Genomic DNA, 21,802 nt, shown 5'->3' with positions numbered 1-21,802 from the left:
CATTGCAAATATGTTTCCTTTTGATAATATAAGAGAAGTATATAGAATCTGATGCCAAAAGAGAGACAAAAATATCAAACTATGGCACTGAGTTTATAGGGCAGAAGTGGATATAAAATCAAAGTTAATGAGCATCCTGTAACTTGCAGTTTTGTAGAAGGTGAAAGAAACAAAAGTAATTACAAAATAAAATGTAGTATATTTTGTTCTACTTGCCAGCATAATGAAGCTGCACTAGCAGGAACTTAAAGTATGTTTAAACAAACAAATATACACCAGTATAACATTGTTGTAAGTTTTAATGTTTATTATCCCCAAGACAGCCTAGCCTGCATTCTACTTGGATAAATTTCACAAGCTAGTTTTCTGCTGCATCTAGTTTTAAACTTTTAACCATGTTTCTGATGACAAGGAATGCTGCAAAAATACTCTAGTCCAACAAAGAGTTATGATCACAAAATAATCTTTATCCATTCTACTGCGTTTCAGAATTACCAGCTGATTTTAAAAAAACACAAGGTAGATATAGATGCTAATGGTGGCTAACCTGGTATGTTTTCTTATAGCAAACTGTTGTTCATGCAACACTTGTGCTCAAAGGGGAAGGCACAGCATTTCCTACAATGAGCCACCTTATAAAGAGTTCTCTTTTTTGTACATATTTGTAATGTCACTTTTAATTTAGTGTGCAGAACCTCAAAACTGAGGTATTATTCCAATTATAAAAACCACTTGCATTTTCTATGCAAGTTAAGTATACAAAGTTCTCTCTAAAGTGGCTCAAAATAGATTGTTCATGGCTGCCTACATCTAAAGATAAAAAGTCTAGAACAATTGGACAGATTAGGTGGCATCATTAACGTGTTCAAACCATGACTTGATTTGTACATCTATTCACATCTCTTCTCCAATCTTTTCAGCAGTACATATGCACCAAATTTTATTTTGAGGTTTCCATATCATTTTCATAGAAAACAAAGTTTGAAAACAAATAACATTGAAACACAGCACGGTATCCTACCACAACAGAAACAGCTGGTTACAGGACTCAGTAAAATCTAAAAATGAGCTATGCTGCAGATTACCACATGCAAAAATATTTCCATGTCATCACTGAAAATGAAAAGGATGGTACTAAACATTTTTATTGTTTTCTTGTATTATGGCAATTTGTGTACTGCAACACAATAGTTGGAAAAGGGAAACGTGTATGGATTTCATGCAAAAAGTCTACATAAATTAGCTTTGTTGATATGGAAAGCTTTTTTGTTAACAATGATGAGTCATCTGGTGCAAATGCACAGGGGAGCCTTCCTCAAAGTTTTGACTTTACAAGCAACTAGTATAAGCCATACAGGAAATAAAATAACTAAAATGAAAAGGGGAAAAAATAAAATAAAAACACAGGCTGCAGGAGTAAAACCATAGTCTGCTGCTAAACCGGTCTCTGTTTTCGTGTCCAGTGTTAACACTTGCGCACTCCCTTTGATGATTGACTAAGGTTATTATCAGCCCCCTGAAGGCAAATCAAGCTTGCATGCGTTCACATACAGCATCACAACCATACTCTCGTACACACCCCACTCCAAGGCTAGGAGTCTGCTTCATGAGCAAAGAGCCCCAGATTTGAAACACACATGTGGCCCTACAGCACTGAGTCCAGACATTCACTCAATGTTGTCCATTCACACAGTGCTTCGTTAGCAAGGCCTGGGCTCATTCTCCTTGGACTTATACGGGCATCCTATTCTCCTTTATGCTTACATGGCTTGATGATGGAATAGTACTGCATTTTTCCCCCACAATTGAGCTAATTAAGTCAATGTCCCTCCTCAGGTGCTGAAGATCTTTGACCTATAGCCCTTTTCCTTTTAACAACCTATATAAGCATTCAGTGTGAAGTTTTTCATTACATTTTGCCACTCACTCTCACTCGCACCCACTCGCCATCTTGACTTCATTCGGGCTTTTCTGTGATTCCAAATGAAATCTTCACATTTTCTTCCCCGATTTAATGCAGCAGCAGATCCCATGAGCCAAGCTTGATGGATCAAACCCTTTTTAATTCAGTGCTGCATTGTACCTAACTTCCAAAATACCACTCTAGAACTGGAATCCTTCTGCAGGTACATTGGCAGATGAATTGAAACCAAATGTTCCACCTTGAATTGCTTCTGGAACAAGACTTGGATCTTCATCTATCTGTAAGTGAACAATACAAACTTGAAGTAAAATTTCTGAAATGTGATCAAATTTTTAATATACATTATTTTACATAATTTACTGCTTGAAACAATATGTTCAACAATTGCTTGCTTAAAGCCCCCAGCGTACTCTGCAAAAATTCCACAGGCGCAGATGTATCACCAACAGTACTTCTGCCATTTGCAGGAATCTCCAATCTGTAATGTTTCAGTTATGAATTTGGAAGAGTCAGTATCTCCACCCTTATGTATCCAGCAATGAACTATGATTGTCCTGGGATGTACCCACTTGAAGGTCCTTCTGTTATGTGTAATCATTTATTTATTTATTAAACGTATATGCCGCCCATCTAGACAATGTCTACTATGGGTGGCTCACAGCAAATAGAACAAAAACTGAAAAATAACAATAATATCTCAACAATAGTCATTCAAGATGCAGAAAAGATTTTATGTATATAGGGTCTAAAAAAGCATTATGTCCAAAATAGATTACTAGAAAGACTAGTTCTATAGTGGCTTAAACCATAACAAGTACTATGTTTCTGCATGGCTCCCTACACCACTACAAACCTGTCCAAAGACAGATAAACAGGGCTATGGATTCAACAGGCACTCTGCACCCTGCCTTATTATGCAAAATATTCTGTAAACAGATTAAATTTCACTGCTCTGATATACTTACATCATCTGAAGAGAAGAACTGATCGATGATCTCATAAGCCAGTTTGTAGATGTCTTCATTTTCATGATTCTGGAGCTGTTCAATTTTCTCCAGCCCTATTAAAGTTAAACAAAAATCTGAACTGGACACCTTTTGGGATAATAAAAGAGAATGGGCAAAATCCTGCTGCTGTGACTTTGAGCAATGTAATCTGGGTCAGGCACTGGAAGCCTTTAATTTAAAATAATGCCCTGGAGAGGCATTTGAGAGCCTCAGGACTGGTGGGTGTATTAATAGTAAAACATTGCTGCTGTAAGCTAGCACTGATTTTTTAACACTCCCCCATCCCCCCCAGAGCCCTATAGAGCCTTGGAATCTAAACAAAGTTAGGGAGCTTTTAATTACTTTAATTAAGCGCTTTCAACGCCTGATCTGGGTAACACTAGAACGAAGTTACACAACAAGATGTTGTCCAATTTCTGTGCTCGTCTTTAACACAGCTTCAAAATAATGACACCTGAAATGTGGTTTGAACAGAATATTCAAGAAGTGTACACATTATGTAATATATTGACAATCACTCTGGATGTCATATTTTAAAGAAATAAATAAATTTCTTCATAGAAACAATGTAAGCATTTATAGCTCTGTGACAAAAACGCAAACAAATATTTAAGTCTTATTATGTTAAGGCAAGAAATTCCATCATACCTCCACATTCTTCAATAAGGTTGGCTATGGTTTCTGCCTCATCTTCAGCCATTTTTAATATATTACTTAGCCCATCCAGCACTACTTGCACAACCTGAGCATCTTTTACTGTTAACAAGGTGCAAAATGGAGGAATTACATTTTGTTGAATTAGGTACGCCACCTAGAAAAGGACAAAAAAGGCCCATAAAGTTAGGATCAAAATGATAAGAGACAGAAAGAGAGCTGATCAAAACAACTTTAAAGTTACTGAAAAGTAAAAAAGGTTCTCACTGGATATGACGGATGTCATATTATACAGGCCTTACAAGGTATTGGCTTCTTTCTTCTGATCTTAACAGAGACTGAAACCTAATCTGGTGAATATGGATAAACTATTATAAAATTGGTGAATTCTAATCCAGATTTGAAAGACAACTGTCCCTTTTGATAGAGCTCATAATCAAATACCCATTTGTGTTGTTAATTGTTTAAAAACCTCACTTAGGTGGGATGGGTAATTCAATTTAGCATGTTTCTTATGCATACTATTAACACAAAACAATCAAGTTTGGATACAAAGGTGTAATGTTCCAGCCGGTGGCCCAGATAGGCGGGATACAAATCAAACAAACAAACAAACAAACAAATACAAAAAGATTCTCTTATTTGAGCAAGGTGTGCTCCCTGCTCAACTTTCCCAAACTGCACCCTCTTGTACCACATCCCAAACCATCTGGAATGTCGCTGGCAAAAAAATATCTTCCTCAGGAGGCAGTGAGAAGAATGGGGGAAACTGGCTGTGCAAGCAGAATACTGCATGTGCTTCTAGGGATCCAAGCCAATGAAAGTGAAAGAACAATTTTAATTTAGTCTATTTGCTTTCTCATTTCTCTCTTCCTTTAGGCATCCTTGATTCTTTCTGTTTCCTGGTTTTCAGCCCCTTGCTTGATGGTGTTCTGCTCCTAAGTGAAAGCTTCCAAAATGACACTGCCAAGTATAATAGATTTGCATTGGTACACGTGGTAAGTGACTCGTATTTGACTGGCAGTTATAGCTGGATATGTGCCAGGAGAAGCAATTAAAACAATTGAGAGATGTAATGGAACGTTTGTGAATGTGACTGTGACCTGGCTGAGTCCTAGCTGGAGAGCAGCTGTTTTATGTAAGAGGCTGTGTGATGAAGAGACAGATGTCAGAGGAACAAGGGGGCAGGTGAGAGAGAGAGTTTTAAAGCAGTGAAAAACAGAAACGATGCTGTACTGAGTTAGAGATGAAAGTTTGGTTTTGCGAAGCAATTGTGAAAAATACTGGACAGTATCCTGTTCACTATGTTATGCCAGCATAAATGTGTGGAGCGTTGTGCCTGGTAACAAGAAATTGTGCATTCCTGGAACAACCAACTGTACAATGCATTGATGGAATTGCTTTCGGGATAGCACTTCTGTCCCAGGGCTCAAGGCAACTACCATGGATGCAGCATAGTTGCACAATAGGGATTGGCACTAAGGCATTCTTGTGTAAAATCAAGGATCCACAAGGAACTGAATGTGTGTAAACCATTAGAAAGAGAAAAGTAAAAGTACTTCTGGCTGTATGACAAAAACCTCGTAGTTTGTAATACTGAAGCTTCTTAATCTACTGTGTGCATTTATTAAAAAAATAAAACTTATTTTTGGTTTACAAATCCTTTTTCTCATTTTTACAATTAGGACTCACCAGAGATTATACCCATACATACTGCTGGCCAATAATGAACACATAGTTCATGTAGTGTCACTTGAGTAACAAAGGTTGTGTGTTTCCCCACAAGCATTCTTACTCTTTTTTAAAAGGGCAGGATAAAATTGCCTCTGACAATATCTGAACAGTAGTGGAAAGGGAATATTGGTGTTTGCCTATTTTGGAAAAAAGATTAATCCAGGAGAAGGAGTCTATATTTATAAATTAAATGACAACTCCAAATGTTTTATTCACTTCATGATACTGTAACAACCAAGCACCACATTATGATGGATTATCTAGTATAACATATGTCTCTCAAAAGGATTTATCTTGAACTTTGAAGCAGTAAAAAGTTCTTTAGCATGGGCTATTTATTCACTTTATTTATATCCCACCTTTCTCTCTTTCAAGACCTAGGGTGGCTCACAATAATTAAAACAAAAGCAATTAAAAGATACTGTCTGAAATGCTGTTGCACAATGATGTCATCATAACTAGCAAATCACCTCTATTGGCTTCCTTTGGAGATTTCAGGGTACAAACAACTTCACTGCACTGTGTATGAATTGCATGTATCCCAAAATAGCCTTTAATCAGAGGCACTTTGCTAATAAGGACATCATTCCCACTGTGCATGTAGGGCTACACAAGAGGGTTTCAGTTACTAGATTATAATCTAAAATCACAAATTATGTTTATCTAGACAAAAGTTATGGAGTTTGAAATCTTACTGGTTTCAAAAAGAGAATTAAGTACCACACTGAAATCAAGAAGGCTTCTGTATATCTTTCTCTGCCTAGACCATGTTCTATTTCATATTTTCTATTAAAAACAATTATAATAGTTACCCAAGTCCATTTCCCTCATCTCAAATATGCACAACCAACTGAATTACTCACTTGGTCTTTTCTTCCACTGATTGTCAGGTTGCTTATAGCCCATGCAGCTTCTTTCTGTGTACCAAAGTCACCCTAAAAACAAGACAAATTTATAAATGGACAGGCAGATCCAAGTTATGCAGCACAGTTATTCGAATAAAAACAGAGCTATTTTTTCCCCTTCACTATTATGAAGAAACATGCCTACCAAGTATCTACACTGATGAAGAAAAGTGAAACTGTGATGCTGTTGTCTAGGATTTGAGCTCACGTTTGTTGCAGCACCATGGTTACCTAATTAAATACATTTTATCTCTCACTTTTTATTTTTCCCATAGCACAAATGTATTGCAGAGGAGCCCCGTATACCAAAGCCACACACACAAGTTCTGCTTATATACTGCCCGATAGTGCTTAAATATTTTCTGGGCAGTTTTCAGTTCAATTATACAGGCTACACAGCTAACATATACCAGCTAACCTCAGAATTTTAGAACTTTTTCAGCATCTGGTCTTACACATATTAAATAGCATGAACCAGCCACAGCCGAGGACAACTGTGCTAATTTAAGGGAAAAATGGGTTCCCATAGAACCTGCAGACAACACCACCTCAATTGTTTGACCTGCAAAGCCAGGAAACACTGTCTCTGAGTGCATGATGTGCCAAGAACTCACATCCTCAGCTGTCCCATTATTAGACTTAGTAAGAATGTTAGGGGAGGGGCCAGTATACCTAACCTCCAATTTAAACAAAGTCCTATTTTGGTTATTTGCTGTCTATCTTGTCTATCTGCTTCCTACCAAATGGGAGAAGAAAGGGAACAGAAATACATGTGAGGGAAATATGTGAGACTGGAAGATCCTCAACTAAGGAGACAGGATGGCTAGGGATCTAGAGGAAACAATTTGTAGGCACAGCATGAAGTCTCTTTCCAAGCCTGCTGATCCTATCCCTGCAAATCACTGAAGCTATCACTGGATTCATTCTGACAACAGCTACATTGAGGAAATGTATGTTCATTAGTATAATGCATAATCTCAAAAGCTGCCCTACTCTTCTACGAAGGTAAACTACCACATTCATCAGAGAATGAATGCTGCTCCTCATTAGTCTATTTCACCATGTAACAATCCTTTAACAAATGGCTACTGGGAAGGTAGCTGCCTACAGAGTGCTGACTAATGGCTAGTCTTGTGTTCCAGTACAAAATTTGGTAGCTCAAATTGTATTCTAGGAAAGATATACAAGATGCAAAGCAAGTGGCAGCAGAGAGGGCTCATACAGTTTCACCAGAGCTCTAAAGGGGAGGAATGGCACCTGTTGCTATAGTGAAGCTCTTCATCTTTGGTCCTGCTCTGAAGTAGAAAAGGGGAAGGCCCGAGAAACAAATTGGCACAAAATTAAATTCCTTAATTAACTTATGAAATACTGTTCAAAATTTCTCTGGCTTAATTTATATGCTAACACTTCGTTTATTTAGACTGCCCTGACTGTGGTCCTCTTGGGGATGGGAAATAAGTAAACAGTATCAAATGGGATATTCATCAACATTAATCTTACATACCAAAATTTTAACACACATATGCTATCTTATCAATGCTCTAAAATATGCATACATAATGAATAAAAAATGGGTATGATTTTTTTTCTGCCTAACCTTATCTAAAAGGTGTATAATCATTGGTACAAGGTTAGCGTCTATCACTGCTTGGACTTGCTGCTGATTTCCTGCAGTGATGTTAGATAGGAACCATACAGCCTCCTGCAACAAAAAAGAAAAACAAAAAAAAAAGAGCTGTAAAATATTAGAAAGCTAAATTGCAGACACAGAAGTACGAACTGCTCTATAGGGTATATATTTTTTTTCCACAGGTATAATATGACCAGAATATTGTACAATGCTTAAGAACAAATTACAAAAGGGACATCACAAATACCAAACCCAGGTCACAGACTGAGATAGGCCAACCAGGGCAAAAGGGTACCATTGGGAGTCTACAGAATGGGACATTCTGTTTTTTAAATTATCCCTCTTTTCCCCAGCCACAAGGACAAGTCCCTATTGGTCTACTACACATCCAATGGAATGCGAGTGAGGGACTGTAAAGAGGTAATGGCCGCAGTCATCTTTCAATTCATCTTAAAAAGAGCAATGCAGCGAGTCTGCTCTTCTACACCTTCCGTCCTTTCTCTCTGTCTCAACTACCTTGTTCCCTGGATCAGAAATTAGTGGTGCTCTTTGATAATTGAATCGATAACTTTGTAGCAAGAAAAGCAACCAAGGTTTATTTTGATAGTAAAGAACACACTTGTTCCTCTTTCTCAGCTTCTCGTTCTCTTTCTCCACTTCTAATTCTGATACACAAATGCTAGATTTAACAGGCACGATCTGAGTTAATTCAACCTCTAGGCAACTGGCAGCTCTTTGCTTCACTTCATGGTCACACCTTGGGAATGCCGAATACAGTGGTGCCTCGCATAGCGAGGTTAATCCGTTCCGGATTAACCTTCGCTATAGCGAAACATCACTGAACGGGGCAGGAAAAGCCATTGGAACACATTAAACAGTGTTTAATGCGTTCCAATCGGCGCCTTTACTCACAGTTCAGCGATGTTCCGGGACAGCCGGCAGCCATTTTCGCGCCCTCCCCTCGCTTAACGAGGGCGCGAAAACACTGCGCGCGGCCATTTCAGGCCATTTCGGGGCTTCCGGCGGCCATTTTGGCCGCCGAACAGCTGGTCGTCGGGGCTTCGTTTTGCGAAGATCGGTAAGCGAAACGCTTACCGATCTTCGCAAAACGAGTTTCGCCCTATCTAAAAGTCATTGAGCGATCGCATTAGCGATCCCAAAAAAGGGATCGCTATGTGATTTCGTCATTGTACGGTGCGCTCGTTAAGCGAGGCACCACTGTACTCCAACTCAACCCATAATTACATCCCTGTCCACAGAAAGCACACATGGCTATCTCGCACTAAAATGTTAGGATAAAAGCATAATAGAACTGTTCCTCATTCTACATAATTCATTTTAGCACTGATCAGATATGGTTAAAGTTCCAATGTTTTAGAATGTTGGGAGCTACACTTACTCTATTTTTGTAACAAAATACAAAACTGTTAATATCTGAAAGTTTAAATTTTTAATGGTTTGTACTATTAGTAAATGACTTAAATACAGAATAGCTAGCATTTTTCCAGTTAACTGATAAACCAATCTTAATTAGCCTACTACAACTGAAGAGGAGCTCTGATCTCTTACTCAATGAAGTCTATGGTTATGTGTGACACTTTAAAAGTTTAAATTCACTTCTCATCAGTTTTTAAATCTCCTTTAGCTAATGACCTAAATTCAATACGTAGTCCTAACTAAATAACCCCACTGAAGTGAGAAGATTTAGTTAAGTGTTGACCTATCATTCAGCAACTGATTCTATGGCTTTAGTTGGGATTAGCAGTTAGATTTAGGTTACTCAGCAAAATCCTCTTGCATAGTTACACCAGCAGAAAGGAAGTGGCACAAAGGAGCAATCACAGCCATTTAATAAGTTCTTGATTAGATTCTGAGTCACACAACACCTGACTGGCACCCAATGAGAAACACAAGCAGATTTCTTAATGAGTGGCAATTTGCCATTACTAATTATATTATTTCTAGAGATGGGCCATGCACAGGTGGAGGGTCCAGCCCCATGGTAACAACACATGCTGGGACTTTTCTTCTGACACTGATAATCTTGAAGCATGTGTGCATAATGTTTTCCAGGAGATATGTTTTAGGTGATTAGGAATATACTGGATATCAGCCTGAGTTATCAGAGTCTTCAAAAAGCTCACTGTGACTAATTTGCACTAAAGTTTTCTGGAGAAAAACGGTTAACACTATGCCAACTTCGGCTCTACAATTTTAACAGCCTTCTCAATGGTGACTACTTAAACAGCCTTTGAAATCTCACCTGTTTCAAATGCCTTATAACTGACATGGACATACTGTTGGTTTATTGCTATTGCTTTGAGAACACTGTCTGGACAATCTATAGTACCTTTTAATACTACTGATTGAGTGTATTTTTGGAATTTAAAACAAATTAAAAATTGTATGACTATATTTTCATACATGTCTTTTGCTTTTGTTGACCAGATATAGAAAGTGTAAAACAATTTAAAATAGAAAAATGCCATTAAACCAGTAATTTTGACAAAATGTAAAACCTCTATAAAATAAACATATATTCTAAAGCCCTGCTTATTCATTTAAGCATGAAATAAAAAGAAAGATTTCCTTATCCAAACCATACTCAAGAATGTTAGAAGTAATTAAACTGAACTCTTAGATCAGATCACAAGGTACATTATGACAAAATGAACCTGTTAGAGGTTTACAATCTCTTGGTGCAAACTATGGGCTTACTTGGGGCTCTAATCACTGGCAATGCTGCAGAAAATGCCCCATAATTTTTAGCAACAGTGCCTCAGATGCACTCCGAAATCAGCAGCTTTTTTCAGTACCCACAGTCTGCACCATATATAGCTTACCTACCTACCTACACACACACACACACACACACACCTTAATTTTAATTAAAATAAAGACCTCCACCCTGTTTCTTGCATACATACACCTTTCTATCCCATGACCTCAATTTCATCATTTCCAAGAGTCAGTTTAATATAGGTATACGCAAAAGAAAAGCGACAATTTCTGTCTACTTTTCAAATAAATTGCCAAATGAAACCGTTACTGCAGTCTTCTCTCATATACAGCAAGCTTTCCATTTTTGTTCCTTGGAATGTAACAGCTATATTATAAAATCAACAAGACAGAATAACTTCTTAAGCAAAGGTATCACCATTATTGTGCAATTTTTTTGATCTGGACATGTACAGTGACCGCTGATATCAATCATCTAGAAAGCAAGAGGACTGCAATTTAGTTCATAGGTTCAGTGTCATACACTTACATACCTTATTAATTTTTTCTTTGGGGTGTGTCAAAAGAGCAGGAAAATGTGAAAGAGCTTCACAATTGAGAACTACCTGGGTCTGCTCATCTGTACCAGTAACAATATTGCCTACAGCTCTGAGAGCAGCAGTCTGAAACAAAACATTTTACACGTTAAAACCTGATTGTTCAGGAGCATGATTAAAACCAAGCAGGACAATAAAATTATTGATTTGGTTTTCATAAGGTTTAACAGATTAATTACAACACTTGGTTTGATTAAAGATATTACGGCAAGTTTCATCTCAATGGATCTGATCAAGATTCCGGGAATCCTGAAACCTTTCTACACAGCTACCCTGTAGGACAACAGAGTCTACTCCTTTCCAGAGCCACATTTATTGGGGAGAAATGATAACAGTCAACCCTCGACTCACAAACATTCCTACATATGAACGTTTCGATTTACGAACAGCTCCATTCGCAAATATTGGCATCGACTTGAGAACGGAGCCTCGACCTACGAACGAGGTTGAGGTTCCGTTCGCAAGTCAACGCCATTTTTTGCGAACAAAGTGATTGGCGCCTTCGGAGGTCTCAAAGGGCTCCCCCCCCCCGACATCGGAGGAAGTCGTTTGAGACGTCTGAAGGCAAAAAGGCAGGGAGTAAGAGCTGGAAATTCGAATTTCCCACCCTTCCCCCCTGCCTTTTTGCCTTCGGAGGTCTCAAACGGCTTTCTCAGATGTTGGGGGGAAAGCCTTTTGAGACCTCCGAAGGAGCAGATTGCGGCGGCAGGGTCCCCCAGGGAGGTCTCCCATGGTGGTGGGCAAGGCCTGGGACGTCTCCGATGGCCGCGGAGAAGCCCTGGGAGCTTCCCCGCTGCTATCGGAGACCTCCCAGGGGTCCCCCGCTGCTGCGATTGGAGGCAGCGGAGCGCTGGGAGGCTCGAGCTGGCCGGGCGCTTGCCCGCTCATCCCCGGCCGCAGTGGAGGCAGTGGAGCGCTGGGAGGCTTCGGACTGTTAAATTCTTTTTAAAAAACTTGTTCTGGGTGGGTTTGGACCTGGGGGGTTATGTTTCTGTTGTTTGTGTGCGTGTGTGTGTTTTGTTTTGTTTTTTGGGACTTGCTCTGTTTATTTTTATTTTTGTAATTTATTTAAATGTTGGAACGGATTAATTCCATTCCCATGCATTTCAATGGAAAACGGTACTTCGACTTACAAACTTTTCGACGTACAAATGCCGTTCCAAAATGGATTAAGTTCGTAAGTTGAGGTACCACTGTAATGGCAAAAGTGTGGCTGCATTTACATACTCCAGTAACTCCTTGGTTTCCAGCAATTTAGTTTATCACTTCATCAGAACTTAAGCGAACAAACTGTGTTTCTGTGACTATGTAAACTGTAAGTAATTGTTTACTTAATTTTTAAATTAAAAATTTTAAAGAATAGGTTCTTTACTTTTAATTAGCTCTTCAAGTGGTTATCTGTGAACTTGCCCATTGTACTATAACTGTAGTGGACAAAAAGAAAAATGGGAATCCCACCCAGACTTGTGCACTGCTGTGGGCAGCATTCCTTGGCAGAAGTGCAGAACCACCACTATATACAAGTCAGAGATCATGAAGCATCTAGAAGTTATGTATCAAGTAGAGAACATCATCTCAGACCAGTCTCCTGTTAAAGATATGAACCAACTAATGGCATCCTACAGTTTGTATTTAAAACTAAAATGAAAATACCTAAATACTCTTCTCACCCATTTTTACTCTGATATCTTGTGTTCTATACCAGGGGTCTCCAAACTACAGCCTGCAGGGCACATCCGGCCCAACTTGCCATTTTATCCCGCCTGTTCCCTTAACCCCCTGCATGCACTTACGCACGCACATGTGTGTGTGTGTCCCCATGCACACACGTTCCTGTTCCTTTGGCCCTTTAAGACATCGAAAGTATCCGGTGTGGCCCTCAGGGTCAAAAGTTTGGAGACCCCTGGTCTATACTATTGTTTTATTTTAATGAATATGAATATCTCTTATAAACAATGAGCTTCATTACAGTCAAAAGTTCTTACATTTAAATTATTAAAAAGGCAATTTATCTTCCATTAATGTAATGAACACATTTATGGAGTATGTAATGATTATGTCTTGAGATTCATTTGTATGAGGCATATATAATAAAAGCGAAGCAAAGCGTGCTTCTTATATACCCCGCCCCATAGTGCTTCAAAAACTCTCTGGGAGGTTTACAAGTTAATTATGCAGGTTACACATTCCCCCCCCCCCCCCCCGCAGTGAGCTGGGTGCTCATTTTACCAACCTGGGAAGGATAGAAGGCTGACCTTGAGCCGGCTACCTGGGATTGAACCCCAGCTTGTGAGTACAGTTTTGGCTGCAGTACAGCAGTAGTTGTATCGGCTGACAGTCATATCAACACTGCAGAAGCTGAAGCTCTGCTTTATTCATTTAACTAAAATTTCACTCTATAACCATGGGCAGAAATGGAGCTTGTAGAATACTCACTTGTACTTTAACTTCCTGATGGCTGAGAAGAGGAACCAAATGAGGAACTATTCCAGAGTCTATCACCATCTGAATCTGTTCATTGCCAGAATCCGTTAGGTAAGAGAGGGCCCAGACTGTATCTACCAATATCTAGTATGTTAAAAAGATACATACCATCAGAGTAATACAAGCAGAAAAAGTACTTGATATCATAAGGCATATATAGAATAATTAATATTTCAGATCTAAGATAATTATGCTTTCTCTTTAGCATTTGCACCTTCACAGTATCATGCCACAAAATAAAACAAGTCAATTAAACACAAGTGTTTATTTACACTGCCAGTTTTGTTTCAGGCTTATTTCCTTTCATGTTTCTTGCTGATATACTGATAAACAGTATGAGGACATGCAGATAAGAGTTTTCAAAAACTTCAGCTACAACATGGCGAACATGAAGGGACTGGGAGCATTCCATCAGAATTCTCACAAATCCACTGACTTCTTGAAGGTAAAGGTTCCCCTTGACATTCCCCTTGACATTTTTAGTCCAGTCGTGTCCGACTCTAGGGGGCGGTGCTCATCCCGTTTTTCAAACTGTAGAGCCAGTGCTTCTCCGAAGACAGTTTCCGTTGTCGCGTGGCCAGCGTGACTAGGGAACGCCGTTTTACCTTCCGACCGAGGTGCATGCTTTCAAACTGCTAGGGGGACAAAGCGATGGGAGCTCACTCCATCACGTGGATTCGATCTTACGACTGCTGGTCTTCTGACCCTGCAGCGCAGACTTCTGCGGTTTAGCCCACAGTTATTTGTAAACTTGTGCTTCATTACTCATTTAACAATTATAAGCTGGATAAGTGTTCATCAGTATATTTAAGGAGGTATGCATCCTCTGAGTTGCAACCTGGTGATGTATTTTTTGTTTTCTAATCATCTTATTACAGTTAATCAGTAAATAGTTCATGAAATACTTGACACTCACATTTACGTCTGTGTGGTGAATTAAAACACAGAGGGCTGGGAGAATCTAGAAAAAACAGAAAAGAGTAATCAGAAGTATGTATGTATTAATTACTAAGTAAGTAAGTAAGTAAGTAAGTAAGTAAGTAAGTAAGTAAGTAAGTAAGTAAGTAAGTAAGTAAGTAAGTAAGTAACTCTCAACATAATACTATTTAAAAAAAATAAAGTTATTTACCTCCTGGATGGTTTCCATTGGTGGTGGTGGGTCTTTGTGACGGCACAAGTTAACCATTACCCAAGTAACATTTCTTAAGAAAGTTATAGGAATAGATGGGCTGATGAACGATAGCAGAGGCTTCACCACTCCAAGACTAATGACGTAATCTCTACACTGGGGTCCATCACCTTGTATCAACAATGAAGGAAGGGAGGAAAACTATCAGTAGTGGTCTTGCAGCATCACTTTTCCTTAAGACTATCTAACCTCTCTGGACCAGCAATTTGAAGATAGCTATTTCCATTTACAGGCACAGCTTCTTGAGAAATGGAGGAGGCTCTGTAGGTCACCTTAACCAATTTCTTGCCTGATGCAGGAAATCTAGACTAGATAAATCTGAAGAGAATCCATGACGTATGGCTATCTACCTTTTCCTTGAAGACCTTTGTTAAGGGGGACTCCACCCCACCAAGTAACTGGTTCCATTGTCAAACTCCTCTTGCCATTAGTAAGTTTCTCCCAGCATTCCACTCAGATCTACTTTCTTATAATTTAGGTCACTGATCTCGTTCCAGGCAACAAAGAACATGTACTTCCCCTTTTCCTACGATACAGCATTTCAATTATTTTTAAAGTGTTATCATATCCCCATTCAATTTTCTCTTATTCCACCACTATTTTACAAATATGACAAATATGACAATGCTACAGTATTTTATAATCTTTCCTAAAGCACAATTCTGGAATATCAGTACATTCAGTGTTCCAGGTATATACCTTACAAGGACTTATCTGGGAGATTAAATCTTAATCACAAATTAAAAAATTAGACCACCATGATGAATATAATTAAGCTCAATTGAAAGACATTTTGAAGGTGTTTCTGTGGTAGCATTTCAAGCAGGACAAACTAAATGGTCTTGTTTAATTCACGGTTACCTGTAATGACCTGGTATTTGCACCCATGCTTTAGTATGCTTCTATTCATACTCTCTCTTATCCTTTGTAATCAAAGGCAATGCTTGAGCAGGCCAGTGTTAAAATTAGCACATGGCACAATACAGTTACTTTAGTTAGTCTGGTTTCTGCTGGAGCTCTTCGGAAAATGAGGATTGGGCATGTTTTTTAAAGCAAAGCTTTTTTTCTCCGATACCAATGCCATAGCATAAGTCCATGCCTCTACTGCTGCAGATGGTGTTTGGTGTCATTGTTCTGTTCCAGTCCTTATCAAATTTCTATTACTGGTCATACACAAGTTGAACAAGGTCTAGCGGACCATACATAGAGCTATTACCCTATTCAGGAGTACTTCAAAGCATGTGAAGACCATATTAATGGGAACACATCAGTCCCACCTTCTTTTGTCATCTCTTTAATAATGAAAATACACTCATTTGAAGAAGGGGAGGCTGCTGTACTCTGGCAGCTTCTCCACACGATCCACAACCCTGCCCCCTCCACCTCCTTTTCCTTCATCACCACGTTTGGCTCATGCGAGGAAGCCATGTGGCAACAACCCCCCTTTTGGAGAGCTGTATTTCTATAATTAAAAAGGCAACAGAAGGATGAAGGGCTAGCATGCTCTTGTGGTTCTTAAATGCTTGTGGGTTCTACATACTTCCCCACTGGTGTGAATCAGAGACCACAAAGAGTCACAGAGGCTACCTGAAGCAATGTGCCAATTGTGTCATTAGCAAGAGATCAAGCTTACAAGTGGCACCTTATTAATTACCTTCAATTAGCCACTGCAGCTAATGTGATTTTATTTGTGCCAGTGGGAAATGGCATTAAGAATTTGACCTAAATAATTCTGATTCTTCATGGCAACAGCTTAAGAATACAGCTTGCTTGTTTCATGGAAGTGTAAATCAAATGATGTATGTTGTTACAATGTCTACTATGAAATGTTAAACTAAATTAGGAACTTTGATTCCTATGCGATATATATTGACAGAAGGCATAACATGACTTGTATAACACATCCAGCTCTGCAGTTCTAAGATAATGAAGAGGATGATCCTTAATGAAATGCTGGATAGCTCAGTGGTTTAGGTCTCTAGCTGCAGAGCCAAGAGGTTGGGGGTTTGATTCCCCACTGGGCCTCCTTGACAGGTGCTGGGCTAGATGATCCACAGGATCCCTTCTAGCTCTGCAGTTCTAAGATGACAGTGGTGGTTATTTTTTTCCATGTGATTTTACTTGCCTGAACTCTTCCACACCTGACTAATAGACGCTTCGGGCAAACACATGCAGCAACATTGTGAGTTATGCACAAGGCATTTCTGTACAAAACTATTTTTCATAGTGCAGTCTACATTAATCCTGTCAAATTTTTAAATAAAATGTAACAAACCTATGATATTGCCTAAAGCCCATACTGCCTGCTCACAAACATTTTGATGAGGTGAATGAAGCAGTCTCAAAAAAAGTGGGACAGCATCTGCAAAAAAAGAGAAACACATCACTAAACTTCAATTGTTTTTTTTTAGTACCCGGATACACGCATGGAGCCCGCACCCCCCAACCGGTCCATGGTCCCAAATAGATTGGGGACCGCTGCTTTAGTTAACATGTAGGCACCAGCAAAGATAAAGCTTAAATTCTGTGTTTGCCTAAAAATATTTTTCATTCAAATACTAAGATTACAAATCATTTTCTATTAATAATCTATGCTATCACTTCACTCAAGCAGGATCTCATGTTATTAGCACAAGGGCCAAAACATTTTAAGAAGCAGCACTTAGTTCTCTGAATCTCCCCTTCCTAATTCCCTTCACAACACTGCCATCTCCATAAATTTACCAAAAAAAAAAAAAAAACTTCCCCAAGTAAGATCAAATAACTGTCCTTAAGTCTAGAATTCTTTACACTATATCCTAAATAGCTGAAGTTTCTCCAGTGCAAGTTCTCAAGGCAACTGATCTCTTTTCAGTGCTTCTTTAGTTTTTCAATGCTCACCAACCGAGACGGACACAAACTGCCGGTTTGATGGTTTAAGCCATTTTGTCCTTTGGACAAACAGACATTTGCAGTTTCCAGCCCTTCCTCCTCTAGCAGGTGTCCACTCAGAGGTAGCACCCTGGCTTCCTTATCCCACCTCCTCTGCCTCTGAGTGGACACCTGCTGGAGGAGGAGGGGTTGGGAAGGGCTGAACACCTGTTTATCCAAAGGACAAATCAGCATGAACCATCAAACCGGTAGCTCGTGCCCATCTCTTCTCAGCAAGTAAAACATGTCTTCTGAGCATGTTATATACAGTACTAAACTTGATTAACAGTCAAACACAACGTTGTAAATTTATCGTAATCAGTATATATGTATATTGTAGAGATGGGCACAAACCACTGGTTTGGTGTGGTTCATTTACCAGCTGTACAGCTGATTTGTGTGTGGTTCAGCGCCCCGCCCCCTTCAACAGGCACCCATTCAGGAGGCAGAGCCCTGGCTTCCCTGTGCCACCTCCTCTGAGCACAAGTTTGTGTCCATTTCTAGTATATTGTTCTCTCTACTAAAAGTCAAGGAAAATAAGCAGATCTTGTGTCAAGATCAAAACTTTAAGAAATGAAAGTACCAGTTGTGATAAATCCCCACGTCACTCCTGTCACTCTAACCCAAATGAATAGTTACCTAAACAATTGTAATGCATAACGTGCATTGGAAAATTAAGTATTTCAAATTTAGAGGTACAATTCTTATAATTTAAATGCCAGCAAATCTACTGAGGTTACTGGGATTGGAAGCACAAGTTAAATTCACTGCAGTCTAGCATGCTTTTCTGGCAACAAAGTTACCACAGGCTCTACGGAAGGTTTTTTTTTTCCACATTGTAATATAAAAGTATGTCAACTAGACAGTGGTCCCCAACTTTTTTGGCACCTCGGACCGGCTCAGCCTCTGAGGAACGCGAGGCACCCCCACGCTCACGCATGCGCGCTCTCGGGCACATGCACAAAGCAGTGGGGGAACTCACACATGCGCCAGCGTGAGCACTTCCCCACCCCTTCGTGCATGCTTTGTGAGCAAGGCAGCTGTGGGGAGGGGAGTGTGTGCTGGGGGGAGGAGGTCCATCTCTGCGGCCCAGTCCTGCTCAGGCCACGGACAGGCCTGGGCCGGACCGGGACCCCGGCCGTGGACCGGGGGTTGACAACCTCTGAACTAGAATAAAAGAAAATGGATAAAAAAATATGGAGATAGTATTTAACTCAAGAAACACTAAACATTATAGATGCCAAATATTCTGAGAAATGTTGGAAATGTGCTAAAGAATTGGGAACATACTTGCATTTATAGTAAAATTGTGAAGTGGTAATAAAAGGTACAGTGGTGCCCCGCATAGCGAGGTTAATCCGTTCCAGATTAACCCTCGCTATGCGAAATCGTCGCTAAATGGGTAGGGGAAATGTATTGAAACGCATTAAACTATTGCGTTCCAATACCTTTCTTACTTACCCGTTCAGCGAGGATTCCAATTGCCGGCAGCCATTTTCGCACCTTCGCTAAGCGAGGGCAGGGCGCGAAAACGGCTGCCGGCAGCCATTTCCGGGCTTCCGGCGGCCATTTTGGAACCGCCGATCAGCTGTTCGGCGGCTCCAAAATGGCCGCCGCAATATCCGATCTTCGCAATGCGGGTTTTCCCCATTGCGACGATCGGGTATGTTTCCGTATAGCGATCCCGAAAAAGGGATCGCTATACGGAAACATCGCTATACGGTGCACTCGTTAAGCGAGGCACCACTGTATAAAGTTTTTGAGATGAGAGAAATATTGGAAGCTAACACTGAAATGTCACCATTAGCATTATTGTTATAACAGAAAATGATAATGTAAGTAATGTAAAAAAAGAGGTGATGATTAACATGTTAACAGCAACTCAGTGCTCATTGCAAAAAAACTGGAAGCAGAATTGAGTTTTCCAACTGCATGAACAGTATATGATGAAATCTGAAAAATTTCATTAATGATAAAATGACTTTGGAAATTAAGTTCAAAAAAATGAGAGTTAATGAGAAACGGATTTAATGAGATATAGGATGAATTTATAAATGCTATACTGAGTAAAGGGAAAGTGAAAAAGCTGAACCAAGATTATATGCATTTTTGCAAGGGACAGTTAAATGATAGATTGAAGGTCAAATACGTATAAAGAAATAAAAAAATTGTGCAAGATATAGTGGTCCTCAGAGTGAAGAGAGCACTAAGTTTTTACATAATTATTTTTTTCATGTAATTTGTGAGGATAGAATGTTAGTTTTTAAGTTGTATTTTATTAATGTGTTTAGTTAAAATATAATTTAAAAAAATAATTAAAAAACATTAATTTTATTCATTTGTTTGTTTGTTTGTTTGTTAGATTTCTATCCCACCCTTTTAGGCAAGTCTACTCCAGGTGGGTTTCATTAAACATTGTAAGCTAAAACAGTTAAAAACAATTCAAAACAATAGCGATTAGTAATGCTAAGTAATGCTCAAGATGGAAAAACAGAAAATTATAATAAAAATAAAACCAAGTATTGATATTATATATAAGTAATACATTTTAAACACGCTTTATGAACATTCTTAAATGTGTCCAAATGAAGCTTTGAAAAAAAGAGAAAAAGTTGAGAAAAGATCACAAAAAGTTGAGAAACAATGTATTTGACTTAATACCAGTGAACTAGAATGTTATGGCTGGAGATACAGGCCAGAATCCTGTTTGCAAATGAGGAGAATAATGGTTCCACAGCCAGAGGACTATGTTGTTTCTTTAATACTCAGGTTTAAACTGCACAAGCTGGAGACTGCTCAATTACTTTGAACTATGCTTTCTGCTTGCAGAAGAAGTCGGAGGATTCTGCCTTGCACAGTGGCGGCCAGAGTGGAATCACACACAGACTATTTGGCATGTGTCTTTAAAAATGTTGGTAGAAAACAATAGCCTATATTTGAAAAATGACAATATCACAGCACTTCAGCTACAAATGAGAAAACCTCTTTATTAAGGGAATTTAAATAACGCAGTCTCATGACTAGAGATGGGCATAAACTGCAGGTTTGGCTGTTTGGGCCAGTTTGTTTTTCAGTCAAATAGGTTTTCAGCACTTCAGAGTGAAGCTCAGAGGCAGTGTTTGGAGAGGGCAGGGCATGGAAGCCACGCTGTTGCCTCTGAGTGGGGGCTCACCAGAGGAGGCAGAGCTTTGAAGCACTGAATACCTAGCTCTTCAATGACTTTAAATTTCAACCAAACTAGTGAACAAAACATGGACGAGAAAAACTTACCAAGTCGAGGGGAACATTTCCTCATAGTAAAACAGACAGAAGCTATTTGACGGTAGGTGGGGCCACTCTATTTCATCCACACGCCTCCTCATTTACCTATCCAATTATTAATTCACCCATACATACACACATACCTGTTCATACTCACAATTGCTTAAACTTATTTACTTTCTATTCCTAGTACAGAAATATAGTGGGCATCCAGAGAGGAGTAAGACAGTTTGCGCCATCCATAAATGAAGGAAAAGAACAAGGATGGGCCGCAACAGACAATTAATGTACCAAAGGATAGTACAGTGGTACCTCGCAAAATGATTACACCTCAAAATGACGAATCCACATGACAAGGTTTTGCGATCACCATTTTGCTTCGCAAAACAGTGGTTCCTATGGGGAATTTTGGTGGACGACGATTTGGTCCGTACTTCACGGACCGTTTTTTTTGCAAGACGACGATTTTTACAGCTGATCGTCGACTTCGCAAAATGGCTTCCCTGGAGCAATCTTCGTAAAACGGGTGTTTTCGGGCCCATTTTCCGCAAGACAGCGATTTAAAACAACGGATTGGCGCTTCGCAAAGTGGCTTCCATATGGGTGATTTTCGCTGGACGACGATTTTTCCCCATTGGAACGCATTAAACGGGTTTCAATGCATTCCAATGGGGAAACACTTTTCGTAAGACAATGTTTTCACAAGACAGCAATTTCAATGGCACGAATTAACATCGTCTTGCGGGGCACCACTGTAATTCAAGACACT

General features: G+C 39.4%; 1 protein-coding gene and 1 non-coding gene across 2 annotated transcripts in view; both read right to left on the bottom strand.

Moving 5' to 3' along the window:
• Window positions 1-281: 281 nt before the first annotated feature.
• Window positions 282-21,802, bottom strand: part of KPNA4 (karyopherin subunit alpha 4) — a 42,827-nt gene continuing 21,306 nt past the window's right edge. Inside the window, exons 8-17 of the mRNA XM_020791762.3 lie at window positions 17,138-17,224; window positions 14,803-14,972; window positions 14,590-14,634; window positions 13,626-13,757; window positions 11,127-11,255; window positions 7,822-7,926; window positions 6,183-6,254; window positions 3,580-3,742; window positions 2,890-2,984; window positions 282-2,202 (exon numbers count right to left, since the gene is read on the bottom strand). Coding sequence (XP_020647421.1) covers window positions 2,104-2,202; window positions 2,890-2,984; window positions 3,580-3,742; window positions 6,183-6,254; window positions 7,822-7,926; window positions 11,127-11,255; window positions 13,626-13,757; window positions 14,590-14,634; window positions 14,803-14,972; window positions 17,138-17,224 — 1,097 coding nt within the window. The 3' untranslated portion in view covers window positions 282-2,103. The remainder of the gene's footprint in view (window positions 2,203-2,889; window positions 2,985-3,579; window positions 3,743-6,182; window positions 6,255-7,821; window positions 7,927-11,126; window positions 11,256-13,625; window positions 13,758-14,589; window positions 14,635-14,802; window positions 14,973-17,137; window positions 17,225-21,802) is intronic.
• Window positions 10,492-10,818, bottom strand: LOC140706284 (small Cajal body-specific RNA 7). The gene has a single exon (XR_012085924.2).

Source organism: Pogona vitticeps, chromosome 3, assembly GCF_051106095.1.
Source record: "Pogona vitticeps strain Pit_001003342236 chromosome 3, PviZW2.1, whole genome shotgun sequence".
In the NCBI taxonomy this organism is placed as follows: domain Eukaryota; kingdom Metazoa; phylum Chordata; class Lepidosauria; order Squamata; family Agamidae; genus Pogona; species Pogona vitticeps.
The sequence above is the reverse complement of the archived record's forward strand: the minus strand, read 5'-3'. Positions and strand labels throughout refer to the sequence as shown.